This window comes from Rhinolophus ferrumequinum, chromosome 19 (genome assembly GCF_004115265.2).
Source record: "Rhinolophus ferrumequinum isolate MPI-CBG mRhiFer1 chromosome 19, mRhiFer1_v1.p, whole genome shotgun sequence".
Lineage (NCBI taxonomy): Eukaryota > Metazoa > Chordata > Mammalia > Chiroptera > Rhinolophidae > Rhinolophus > Rhinolophus ferrumequinum.
Window position 1 is genome coordinate 43,276,203 of NC_046302.1, and position 14,409 is coordinate 43,290,611.

General features: G+C 34.9%; 1 protein-coding gene across 1 annotated transcript in view; it reads left to right on the top strand.

The window, feature by feature from the left end:
* DCC (DCC netrin 1 receptor) overlaps positions 1 to 14,409 on the top strand; it is a 1,038,356-nt gene that overhangs the window by 783,138 nt on the left and 240,809 nt on the right. The window contains exon 12 of the mRNA XM_033087479.1: positions 2,216 to 2,265. Within this exon, the coding sequence (XP_032943370.1) occupies positions 2,216 to 2,265 (50 nt within the window). The remainder of the gene's footprint in view (positions 1 to 2,215; positions 2,266 to 14,409) is intronic.

Sequence of the window (14,409 nt, forward strand, 5' to 3'; positions counted from 1 at the left end):
AAACTTTGTTAAAGCTTAATGTACGAGTATGTGTACCCCTCATAGGGGTTTCCACTCCTACCAGTTTTTCTACTCCTAGGTACATAATAAAGGAAATGAGTGCAATTGTCTACCAAAAGACATATGCAAGAATTTTCATAGCATATTTATCCTTATGGCCTCAAACTTGAAATAGTCCAAATGACATTCATCAGTAGAATAGATAAATATAAAATATAAAAGTCATATGCTGTATTGTAATGCTGTGGAGCAATAAAAATAAATAAAAACCAAGAAACAAAATCTATTGCTATATGCAACAACATGAATGAATATTAAGAAATAATAATGAGTAAAAGAAGCCATCCTGGAAAAACAAACAAAAAAACAAACTATGATTTCATCTTTAGTAAGCTCAACTAATCTATGGAATTAGAAGTCAGAAGAGTGGTATTGCCTGGGAAGAGATACAAGTAAGCTTTCCCAGATACTATAAATGTTCTATATCTTGATCTCAGTGGTTTTTAAATGGGAACCCACACACACAACCTTATCAAATTCATACAGTCAGTATTTGTGCACTTTATGTATGTTATACCTTAATTTTAAAAAATTGCAAAAATACATGTGACAATAATTCTGAATATGAAAAAAAAATTTATTATCTCTTACAACTTTTCTATTAATTCAACAGATATTTGCTGACTGTGTCCCCTGTGCCTGGCACTCTTGTCAATACTGGGGATACAGCAGCAAAAGGGACAAAACTCTTTCCTGGTCCCTGTGGGGGTTATTTTCCGTACTTCATAAGAAAACCGTAATATGAACTAGAAGAAATTAAATAATAAAGTCTAGGTCCCAAATTATGAAATATTTTTTGAAAGAATACTTGTTGACACAATTCATGAAAAACCAGCCTCCAGTGACAAGCTACCTTGGCTGTAGCCTTTATCAAGCACTATGTTCAAAATCAAAACAAAATAAGTGATTACAATTCCCATCATCTCCAGAAAGGCCAAAGAGCTAATATTTAAGTATGTATCCTTTTATTCATTTAATCATTGAGTCAGTAAATACTAACTGAATGTCAGTTTAAAGGATATAAAGATTAGACATATATCATGGCCTTATGGTGATTATTTTTCAAAAGTTAAAGTCAGAGTAGGGCATAAATAAATTCTGGATAAAATGTAAGAACCTTAGAAAAACATACATGTGGTCTTCCAAATTCAAGTAAAAAGAGAGGGAACATGATAAAAAGTTCTTGAAAATGCTAAGAGTATTTCTCTATTAAATTCATCAGTTTGTCATGAATAAGCATAGGTACTACTCATTTTATAGATTAATACGTATTAAGCATTTACTGAATTATACTTCCATTCCTATCATGGGACAGAGAGCTTTATTTTTTTATGAGACCTCCAACATCTAGAATAGTGCCTGATACAGAACAGCCATTCAGTGAATGCTTGTCTTTGAATCACTCACGTGATAGAATATTTCCTTTTTGATGTAGTACATATTCATTTTAAGTATTATAAAGAAAACTGTATCTGTTTTCCCTTCTTTCGTGGAGGAGTGGGACAACCAAAATGCAGTATAGAGAAACAAAATTCCTAGAAAATTCACAAAGAAAAATAAACTGCTCCTTTGTTATTAGAATCAACTCACTGAATGCTGTTTGGTAACCTGTATCTGTGACACACAGGTTTAATTACATACAGTTAACAAAAAAAAAAAAAGGATGTATTTCTTCTTTTCACTTTTTAAGAGACAATAAAGATTACATTAAAGGGATTAAGCAACACGAGTGACCCTTACAATGACATATTTCATCATAAAACCATGCAGATCCTGAAATGCCCAATATCTTAAGCCTTTAAAACCACTCTAGGAAATCTGCGTGTTTTTATTGGTTTCTCTGGGAAGGTTATCTCCGGAAAGCTGTAATTAAATGTCAGCATTTGGTATCGCAGCAGGTGCTCACTTGCCTAACAGTTGTGGGGGCTCCCTAGATGAATAACTGGCCACCAAGCAAGAAAAAAATAAACAAACGCAGTTATTTTTTCTCTCTCCTGGAAAATTTGAAAGTAACACCTGGATCAACCTATCTAATTATCATTATGAACTGTGAAAAAGACACTTTGTCTTTTCAAAGAGTGTTGTAGTTTGTCTTTCATGACTTTGGCAGTAACTACCTTACCTTGTTGTTTTGCTTTTTTTTTTTTCCTTTTAGTGCCAAGTGCCCCACCACAGAACATCTCCCTGGAAGTGGTCAATTCAAGGGTAAGCTGTTGAAATGTTCACTGTTCCGGTACCTATACACATATAACTTTTACTTGCCCACACACTCTATGGGGTGAATGGTGGCGCCAATGTGAAGAAATGTTACTGAACGGCACAGTGAGTGGCACTGACCCTGCCATCGTCTTCCATCACACTTGAATTAATTAAAGGAAGGATTTGTTTACTTCTACTACACTTGTTTTTTTATAAATGTTATAATGATTAAAGGCTATTTCATCGGGGGGAAAAGGAAGTCTATTTACTTATACTTCCCAGTATAGGACATAATATACTAGATGGAACAATTGAATGTAGGAATGAGTAAAATAATTGAAAGAGGCGGGATAAAGAGAGACTTTGTTTCCTCACAGATTAGTGTTGAATATTTCATCATCATTCCTGTTCTTCCCTTATAAACATAGGTATTGGAAGCCATTCTTGAGGTCCAATTTGATATAATTTTCAAAAGGGCTTAAATTAGGCTAGGTATAGCTGAATATAAGGAACCTAATGCCAGAAATCAGATTTCTAGAAACATCTCCCATTTCAAGGGTGTCTCGGCATTAAAAATAAGACCGAACTATATAGCTGAATGAAGCAAACAAGTATTGGTTTGGCTTGACTCTGTGATTATCTGGTTGTGTGCACTCGGGAATTCTTTGACTATCCATGAGCCTCAGTGGGGTGTGCAGGGGAGGTGGGGGGTTGCCCTAAATGGTCTCTACACTCTGGGAAATAGCAGGGAACTTATATGGGTTTTAGAGAAACTCATTCATTCTGTGGTTTTAAATCCTAGCCTTCCTTTTTAATAACTGTATGTGATCTTAGAAAAGTTTGCAATCTCATCAAACCTGTTTCTATATCTATATAGTGTGAGTGTTAATGCCTTCCTTATTGATTTATCATGAGGGAGTAGTAATATAACATATATAATGGACCTAACTTAGTAGCTATTACTTTGGACAATGTATAAATCTTTGCAATGTTTTGCAAAAATCTCTGACGTGATTTTGATCAGATTTGCCTCTGTCATGTAAATTTATCTTTTGGAGTTAGTGAAATGTCTCTATAATTGTTAGCATGTTATATATACATTATATATATATATATATTTATATACATATATTATATATAATATGTGTGTGTGTGTATATATATATATACACATTTTTAGGCACTATATTTGATAAACAGTAGTGAAACAAATTTAAAAATAGAAGGGAGAAAAATATGCGAATTGAGGGATAAAAGAATAAGCTAAAGGAAAACAATCAGAAATAAACATCACCCCAAAAAAGACATTATTTGCAGCAACATTACAGGTTTTGCAAAATTGTAGTTTCTGTTGCGGTAATGACCCATTTTCTATTAGCATTTTTCTCCACTTCATTTTTGTCTTTCAGGACAGAACATAGAAATTGATGTAAACTATGTTGTGTGTATACTTGTATTCCTTAAGTCTACTCCAACAGAGGATGAATGTTTTCTTCTGAAATGTAAATAAGACATTATTGAATGACCCTGGATGCTGACTGTATTTGAATATGATTTATTTCCTGAAGAAGGAAATCCTGGATTACAAAATTTACTTTTTCAACTGAATATATATATATGTATATATTATATATATATATATACACATATAACATATATGTGTATATAATGTATATATTTTATGCACATATATAATATATATTATATATACATACAACACATATGTATATATTATATATACATATATGCATATTATATATACATTTTATATATATTTATATACATATATATTATATATATAATATGTGTGTGTGTGTATATATATATATACACACACACAAATATCACAGCCCTTGCTCTACTATAATACACAGCACTTGCAGCAGCCAAATACAAGCACTCCTGTTTCTATCCTCTTGTAATTATCTCTGGAATATTGAAGTGCTAGAAAATTTAACTTGTTCATTAGCTTTTCAGAATGAATACAGTAGGTCGAGGTGCTGGAAAGCCTCTTCCTCTCTTCTCCTCCTGCTCTTTTATCATATTTCCTAGCATTTAAGGAATTACAAATTATTTTTCTTGGGTTGTTACCAGAAGGAAACAAATAGATTATCAAAGCACTGTTTTATCATCTCCAATATGTTGATACAGAGAAAGACAAGAACCATATTCTATTTTGATAGTCTTCTTTTGTTTGAAACAAAAGTTCTCAAATATACTAATATTTACCCCTGACTAATGCCATTTCAAGGAACAAAATTTATTTAAAAAGAAACATTGTACTCAAGTAAGTATTGTATTCTTTTAGACTAACAGAATTATGATTTTTATGTCATAATTGGCTTTTACTTGGGAATTTTATTTAATATAGAAGGAACAGAGTCATTTTTAAAATGTTACTCCATATCATATTTGCGATTATAAAACATAATTGATCATTTTATTGACAATTAATGAGGCAATTTGAGGATGCTAACATTTTTGCACACAGATGGCTAGGATTTCTGTATGTAGAACTGACACATCACACTTACAGGATTTGTTAGGGTTATGACCACCTATAAGGTAATTGAACTGAGAAACCATGATCCAGGGTATGTAGAGAGTTCCATATACATTTAGATAAAAGAACCAAAAGAATTCTGTTACTCTTGTTCTTGAAAACCCAGTGTAGTAGATTACTTTTATAAAACTATAATCACAGAAAAGACTAGATTCTATTTCTGCCGGGTAACCATGAACACAAATTTTGTTTTGAAGGAATAGCTTGAATTATAGATACTCATTTATAGGTAATAGTAGGTCATGATGAGATGGTTATTTTTTTGGTACTAAAATTTTGTTTACAAGAAATAACATCTTTACAAGAAAAGAAAGACAATAATGCTTTGATGTATGGGCTTTAAAATGTGACTGTTTTATTAGGAAAACCTTTTATAAGGATAATTTGCTGAAGATCTTACTTTGAAATTCAATTCTTATTTGAAGGCATCAATATTACAACTTAGTTGGCTAGCATAGAAAACACAGGTTTATGGAATGCAAAGAGCTTATTAAGTTAGCAATTGATGATTTTCCTGTGTTAATGCAAAAGCTCTGAGAATAAGACCATTTAAAGTTTGCTGAGATTCATGATGCTTAGGCTCTTTGAGATTTTGGAAGTCACTGTGCGTCAGTTGCATTTAATCATTCTACATTCACTGTGCGCTTACTATATGTCCAATATATATGCTGTACTTATATATACACACTATTATATGTATAATACTAGGAAATAAATATTTACTGTATCTCTATATCTCTGTCTAAATTTATATCTATATCTACTAGGCACATGACCCAGTCTTTGCCCCCATGGAGCTCACAATTTAGTGGGAAACATGTGAGAGAAAATTGACTTTTTATCTAATCACATTTAACGTATTGTAACTTTTCAAGGTTGATATTATATCCTCACTGATGAAATGAGGGAGATGGAGAGATAATCTCTGAAGTCTTTTGCGGTTTCAAACATCTACGACTGTATTTCTACTTGCTATACCTTCTCTCAATCATCTTATCTTTACAATATTAGGTACAAGCATATTGGTTAAAATATACTGGACTGAACTCACAAGTTCAGATATTTTTCAACTGAGGGTGATCATGAGGAACGAAATATTAAACCCAAATAAGAAAACCAACACCCACGATAGCAGCAGGAACGGCTCGTTGTGCAGACTATTGGATCCTCTTCTTCTATTACTGCCCACCCTTGTGTTGTTAAAGTTCTTATCCTTGTTGGCCAGATGCATCAATATGGGTGTCATTTTGTTGCATTCCTTAAAGCTGGTACCCAGTTAGTCATTCACGTTCAGTAGTATGTGTGATGCCTTCACTGTAACAGTAGAAAATGTGACTCTTATTTTCCTGCATTTTAGAGAGTCTCACTCCCCTATGTTTTAGCATAATTTGGCATGCTTAAATAACTTGAAAATTTGTTTAGTGATCATACTATTCCCTTTGCCCAGAAACTTCCCAAAGGGAGAAGTAAAACAGCAGCTTTCAACTCCAGAAAACTGATCATTTTTCTCCCAGATGTTTATATATATATATATACACACACACATATGTTTAACATACATAAAATGTGTGTGTGTGTGTGTGTGTGTGTGTATATATATATATATATATTTTTAATAATACAGAGGGAATCTAAATGTTGTGTCATTGGGTAACCTCAGAAGGGCATGTTTCTGAAGATATGTTGTGACAGGATGGGTTTTGACCGAGTTCTCTGTCACCTGTCGTTGGGCTAGTGATAATTCTCTTATCGACAGAAGTCATAGCCAAGTGAATAACTGAGTGAGTGATTTGCATTTGACCGCCAACTGGGATAGCCACTTGTTAGGTATTGTGAACAGAAGTGTGACAGTGAAGAGAAGAAGAGAAACTGGAGGAATGGAAAACAAAGTGCCAATGTGAGTTACGGTATTAATTTGTAGGTCCTCTGTTTTGTTTTGTAGGTCCTCTGTTTTGTTTTGTTTTGTTTATTCTGAAATTGGGATTGTCTTCTCTTGGGTATGCAGGGGGCGCTTGAATTCACACTGCTCCCTGCTGCATCACAACCTCCCTGAAAACACACTGTTCACACAGATGTTCTCGAACCACTTCTGCAGTCTCACCACACTTCCTGTAAATGGTGATCTCCCTGTTGTATGTTGTACATTGGCATACGATTCAGAGAGCTCTTGAAAAAAAACATATTTTTGTTTCTCTCTGAATCATCCTAAATGCTTCATAAAATATACTTTGGCCACTGAGTTCTTTGAAGCCAGGCTCTAAGTCTTCCTCTCACACATATAGTGCATTTCTGAAACGGATTTATTGCAGAGAAATATGACACATAGGAGACCGTAGGTAATTGATTCCGTTTAAAAATAAATTAGAAACTGGCATTTGCTTACTGTTGGACAATTTAAACATAATTTTATTTATACTTATGAACACTGGTGTTTGTTCTCAATCATAACACACAGCATTTCTGCTTGAATAGAGTGTCTGGTCCAGTTATCCATCAATTCAATTCAAGTAGCTGTAGACCTCTTGTATTTATTCTATTGATCCCTTTATTGATCCATTACATGACTGTCCTTTGAGCATAGCTGGTGTCTAGTGAATTATGACTGAAACAGTTTTGGGAAGGGTGTGAGGGTAGGAGCGTAATTATAAGGAAGACAATGTCTCCTGCTTGTTCTTACATTGTAATCTTTCTGTTTTGGTCTAGAATAGACTGCATATCAATTTCCATATTATATTAAAATCAGATTACAGATACATGACCTCCCCCAAAAGTATATTTTTACCTGAATTAATTTAAAACAAATATATAAATTGAGTTAAATAAAGAGAGAGAGAAAAGAAAAAGAAAATTTATGGAAAGCTGGATGTGAATATAGGAGCAGTCTTTAAAGAAACTATGTGCATAACTGTAGAATGGAGACTTGAGAACTACCTATGACACCTATTACAGGATATGAATAAGTTAGAGACATGATTAAATCTTCATGTCAATGTGAACTTTTTATAATGTGAATAGGATTCGAAAAAACACTTTCTAGAATGTTCTCATCTTCATATTTCAAATATTTAAATATGTTATTTCTTGCTCTTTTGTGTTTTGAGGTTATTGTATTTTGGTCTTTCCAATTTTATTATATTTACTGCCATTTAGTGTATCTGCACAAAGGATTTTGACAAAGAGACTAAAGTATGTGATAGAACACCCTTCTCTTTTGACTTCTAGTCCCAGTTTAATATCACCTTATAATTTGTACTTCATCACACACATTTCTAATGGCTCCATTTCTGGTTGACTCCAAAGGCAAAGCTCCCTTTAGCCTTTCCATGAAGTTTAATGAGATTTCCCTCAAGTCATACATTTTTGAAAAGTGGGAGGTTTAATAACTGACTTAAATTAAATGAATCTACGGCTAGTGATAAGGTCTCTGATTTTAATTTAGTTCATGGAAGTTTCTTTTATAGTTGGAATGATTGATTAGTTGGAAGACATGAACAGGTTCATTTCTGCCAGTAAGTAAAAGCAGTTATGTGATTTGATTTTAGAGATGTTGAAAAATTCACTTATATGCAAAAAATGTAATCACTAATATAGCTTAAAATATCATTTACATTCGAAAACAATGTTAAAATACACATACTTCATCTTTACTGATGGACAATTGAATCTTTCCATCAGAAAGATTTAAGACAGTAACATGAGTTATTGAAATTAACATCCTTGACATATATTTAAGGACCACCTCATCATCATCATCATAATGACATTAGTGAAATTTTTCATATTTTGTGTCTGGCAGAGTGCAAAGCTATTAAATCAGTATATCATGTATTTATTATAACCTTATAAGTAGTATTCGTTAAACTAATTACTGGAATACCAACTTTGAGTTGTGCTTATTGGTGGAAAAACTACCTGAAGGCAGTCAAATATCCTCCTTTTCTAGAGCTTGCTTACGTTCAAGTGCAAGGAGATAGACTGATAAGCAAACAAAGAAATGAACAGGTGACACAGGAGAATGGTAAGTTCTGTGAAGAAAATTAAGCACAGCAATGTGATAGAGAAGGGCCTAATTTAAATCAGATAATCAGGGAAAGGCCTTTCAAGGAGAGGACACTTGAGCTGAGGCCAAAATACGAAAAAGGGCCAACTTTGTGTACACTCAGCATCAATCACTCTAAGTCAAGCTGACAATTACTGCAAAGACCTTGAGAAGGAAACTGGGCACGATTTTGAACCTGGAATAACAGCAATATGAAGGTATCGCAGATTGCTGGGCCAGGGGCAGATCATGTGGGGCTCTATGGGACTCGGTAAGAGTTGGCATTTCATTCTGTGGGCGATGTAAAGGGTTACAAAAGGGGAGTGATTTCATTGGACTTTTTAAAAGCTCAAACTGGCTGCTGTGAGGAAAATTATTGGGGATGGGGTAGAGTGGAAGCAGGGAGACCAATTCCGAGACAGTCGAGTGATCTGTATGAGATTGTTTTAGCTGGAACCAGGAGTCAGAGCAGATGCAGAGAAAAGTGGAAAAATTCATGATGTGTGTTGGATCTAGAGCCTATAAGATTAGATTGTAGATTGAATATAAAGTGCAGGGAGAAGAGAAGAATCAAGGATAGATATTCGATTTTTGGCTACAAAAATAAATAAATAAAATTGAGTGGAGTGTGTAGTTGTTTAATGAGATGAGGATGAGAAGGGAAAAAATTGGTTTGAAGGGAACAATCAATTATTGTTTGGGACATTTTGAGTTTAAGATAATGATCAGGCTTACCATTAGTAATGCCAATCATATAGAGAATTTGGTATATGAGACTAGAGGTCTGAGAACTGGGCATCGCAGGAGATAGAAATTTAGGAATCCTTGTCAGATCAGTGACACCTAGGGAGAGAATGTAATTGGGAAAAAAGATGGCTGAACCTTGGGACACTTCATCTTTAGAAGATGCAAGAAAGATGGGAAAGAACAGAGAGACATGGTGTCACAGAAGCCCGGGGGGATAGTGTATCCACAAGGTGCGTGTTGTTAACTGTGTCATGTTGATAAAAATATAGTAAAATAATGACAGCAAAGGGACCTCTGTGGCTGGGGGCATGAAAATGAGACTTGAGGGACTGCCTCAAGAGACTTCAGACAAAGTTTTGCTCTGAAATAGAGCAAAGAAATAGATAACAATTTGGGGAAGTGGGAAGGCTTGAGGGAGATTTTATAGTCTCTTATGTTATCGTTTCCTTTTTGAACATGAGAGGGACTGCAACTTTTGGAAATAAGGCCATATACAGCAGGGCATCAATGATGCAGAAGAGAGTGGAAAATGGCAGGAGTGTAGTCCTTGGAGTAGGCAGGAAGGCAGAGGATGCAGCAGTAAATAGAGAGGAGAAGATACTTCAATCTTGGTAAGATGAGCAAAGCAGAGAGCATGGGTGTGGATGCAGTTATATCAGTCAGTCTGGAGCTGGGAAGATGAGAAGTGTGAGAAATGGTCATCATCATAGTGTGAAGTCTTGGAGGAGTAAGGAGCGAGAATTTGAAGATGGGGGAAAGGTGAGAAATAGTCATTTCATATTGTAGAAGGAAGATCATAATATACATGAAACTATGCCTGCTGAGCAGTGTGGGCTGACCGTTCAAGATTTGTTGTCATGAATGTAAAGTGAAACTAGCCAACACAGTTGTGTTTCTTTTTCTCTCTGTGGTTGGTTGCTTGGCTGCTGGCCTAAGGTAGGCAGATAAGTGGGTTTTATTCTGTTTGGTGTTTGCTAGGGTAGAAAGGGTAGAGTGAATTAACAGGTTTTGCAAGGGAATGATTCAAGAGAAGACCCAGGGAATCTAAACCATCTAAGGAAGAAAAGGAGATCACAGGAGTGGGGGCTGATGGATAAAGAAAAAATAATAAGGTCAGTGGATTATATAAATTATCCCTATTTTACCAAAAAGAATACTGAGGCTTAGAAACACCAGGTAATGCACTGTACTCCGGTGCCACACAGGGAAGAAGTGGCAGCACTGGGATTAGAACCTAGGCTAGACCTGTTGGTCATTTAGCCACAGTACTTCCTATATGTAGGGCCTTGTCAGGGAAGGGCTACAAATAAGAATTCAAAATAAGCTTTGCCTTCAAATGGTTTAAGTTCTCAATGGGAGAAATGTTTCCAGGCAGAAAGTTAAGGTCTAGAGCAGAAGCTAAGAGAAGGGTTCATCAATCCAGAGGACGTCAGAATGTGTGGAAAGTATAGGAAGAGATGGGCATAAATGCTGAGGAAGGAGACCTAGGAAGGGCATTTAAAACAACCCATTGCCCTGACTTCTCAGTTTTTACTGGAGTCGATCTACGTGTGAGACTCTGTCCCTCACAACTATGTATTTCTCTCAGATGAGCCTAAAAAACACATCAGAGGAGGTGCAGTTTGTTAAGTGAGCAAAGCTGACACTTCAACCAACTATATTAAACAATCTTAAAGAGTTCTGGCATTTCCAAATGTAATTCTGGTTTTTCCTCACTTCCAAACTCTAGAATATATTTGTTGTTAAAAGTTTGAAGGGGAAAAATTGAGATTACAGAAAAGAGCTTCACCTCAGCCCTCAAAGTTTGTTGGCAATAAAATAAAACCTCTAATTGTTTCAGCAGCTGTGGTGTGGAACCATTAGGAAACGTATGTTAGATTCAGAGCAAATGCAAATCAGAACCCTGGGCATACATTTTATTAGCAAACGTTGTTAATTTAAAGAATAAAACTAAACCAAGTGGGCATAAATTAAATAAGAAGTATAGAACAAATGTTACCAGGTAATAGCGCAACTATCTAAATAAGAGTATTATTTTAAGATACAGCTGCATTATCAACCAAACTAAGTCATTAGAATTTCCTAGCGCTGAATTCATTTTTGTTTAATCTCATTAAAAAGCCCACTAACATTGTGCAATCGGAATATGTAGTCTCAATAACACTCAACATGGAACTCTACTTATTTCATTTATTATGTTGCTCTTTCACATAGAAAATGATAGTCTCCATTAGTTTTCTAAAGCTGTTCAAAACGTCACGCAATCCACTGGAAAACTGTGTGAAATTGACAGAATTTAAGAACATCACCTCCATTTTTCCTGAACATTTTGTAGAAAGTTCTCTACATTTTAAATACAAATGGATTTTTTAAATACATCAAAGAGCATGTAATAATAGGTTAAAAGTATACAAGAACAATTTAGTATTTTCAGAAAATTAACTTAAGTTCACATTACATATTTTAATGGAACTGGGAGAGATTACTTCTGTCTTCTAGAAATAACTTTGTTCCAACGTAAATGATAAGAAATTCCATTTCCTTTCTTCCTTTCTTTCTTTTTTCTTTTGTAGTAACTCAAATTCTGCTTAACTAAATATTTTTCATCTTTCAGAGAAATCTACTTGACAGACCATTTTGTATTTTAGCTGAGTGGCAGAAGCTATTAACTAGATAGTTGTCTATTTTAGTTTTAAGTGGATAAAGTTGAAGAGATGCACAAAAGGGGCTTATACGTGAAGAAATACCTCATACTGACTTTAAACAAAATTCATCTTTTTAAAATACAAAGCTGACCATGGCTTTGTATCTTTTATGCATATTTGACTCTAAATGTTGCAAAGAACATTTATGTCTCTGTCCATTGCTGTAATACCAACATGCATTTCTCCAGAGATGTCTCTATTTCAGTATTTCCAAGTTGAATTTTCTTTTTTGTACTTCAGGGAAAGAAAAAAAAACACAAAACTTATGTTTCCTAGATACTAACATACATAATCCTCTTGATGAAATCAAATGTAATGGCATTTAAAGGAAACATTGTCAGTTAAAAAAAAGATACCCAAATGCTCTTTTAATTTGTAAGTTTCATTAGAGTAAAGGCAATGAAGAATTTAAAGATTATCTCTGTTATAATCTTGGGTTAATTCTTTCATGTGTTTATTCTTGTGTTTATTTAATTATAAATATTCATTGAGTATCTACCATGTGACAGACACAAGCTAAATCCCTCAGCTCTGCCAGTTTAATGAGAAGGCTCCCTGGTGCTTCTCAGGCAGAAAACTCAACACCTCCCTGAGTAGCAGCAGTGAGTGTGAAATTCTGACAAATGACAATACCGGAGATTGAATAGAGTTCCTGCTATTACAGAAGAAATTAACTTTTTCTATCGTTGATAAAAGGAGTGGAGGCTTGTCCCTTCCCTATTGTTTAGAGGTGGTTGGAACATTTTTTGATTGTACGTGGCTTGATATAGTCAAAGGTGTTCTGGGTTTCTGAGACACCAAGTCTATGAAGCTGAGCCTCAGGTACAGGTGGGACTGAATCTGCTCATTGTCCTACTGTCCAGGAACTGCAGCTGAGGGTGTCTACATCAGCACTTAGGCTACAGCTTGAGCAAGGAGAAAAGAGAAGATGAAGGCCCAGAGTTGGAGTTCTCACATTTTAAGAGCATAAACATCCCTTAAGCCAGGTACTTGTGGAAAATGCAGAATCCCTTCCCCCCACCCTCCATCACACCCGTTTGTGATTCTGTAGGTCTCCTGTCCAGGAAATGTGTTTTCAACTAGCAGCCCAAATCATATAGATGAGGATGTTCTACACATCCCACTACAGTAAAGTCTAATTAGATCAGTGGTTTTCAAACATTTTCCACACAATAAAATCCATTTATATTATCAATTTATCATGGCATCTTGCTATAACATGTACAGGCAAAGATATGCAAAAGGAAAAATGCAGTCTTTGATCTCTTGGGGAAGAAGGCAGTAGAGTGCTGGAGCCAGTTTATACTGGCTAGCAAGAGAGGTTCTTCATTTTCTAAGGAATTTTGTGAGCCCACTGTTAGACACAACCATCATTAAAAATTAAATTATATAAGTTTACAATTAAATTATATTTTTAAAAGATATTGTTCTCAACCTATTGCGTCTTCCTTATTTTACTACGTTTTCCTATTATCTGTGCCTTGAGGTTATGTACATCCTATCTGTATGGTGGAAGTACTGTATAGTAGTGTGCTAAGGTATATATCTCTTCCCAACTCCACTTTCAGGTGTCCCATTAGTGGCTTGAAATTGCCTATGTTGGGTGTATTTCCACCACAAAACTCAGCAAATGCTACCAATCACGGCTCTTTCTTCCAGAGAGCTAGCTTTTAAACATTTACTAGGGTACCGCTAGACAAGGGTGAGTGCTGGGAGTGCCAGTTTCTTAACCTCTCCTTCAAGTCAGTAGTGAATTCTAAAGTACGTCAGGAAAACAAAACATACAGAGTTAAACAGAAAAAAAAAAAAAAAAACATTGACCTAATTATATTATGGCTATGAACAAGAAGAGGTAAGTAAAGAAGAAAGAATCAAGAGAAGATCAATCCGTCACCATAAACACAAGCATTTTACAAACCTGGTCATGAGACCAGGAACCTTGACATTTTTTGATAATCCTAGAAATAATAGCACTGGGGTAAGTCCAAATAGTTATTCTGCTACCTAGCTCTCTTTTTGTTCTCAGTCTCCTTCAAGTGATAATGATTCATAAAGTGGAGAGAGGAGATCATGTATAGCATAATAGATTATGCTTA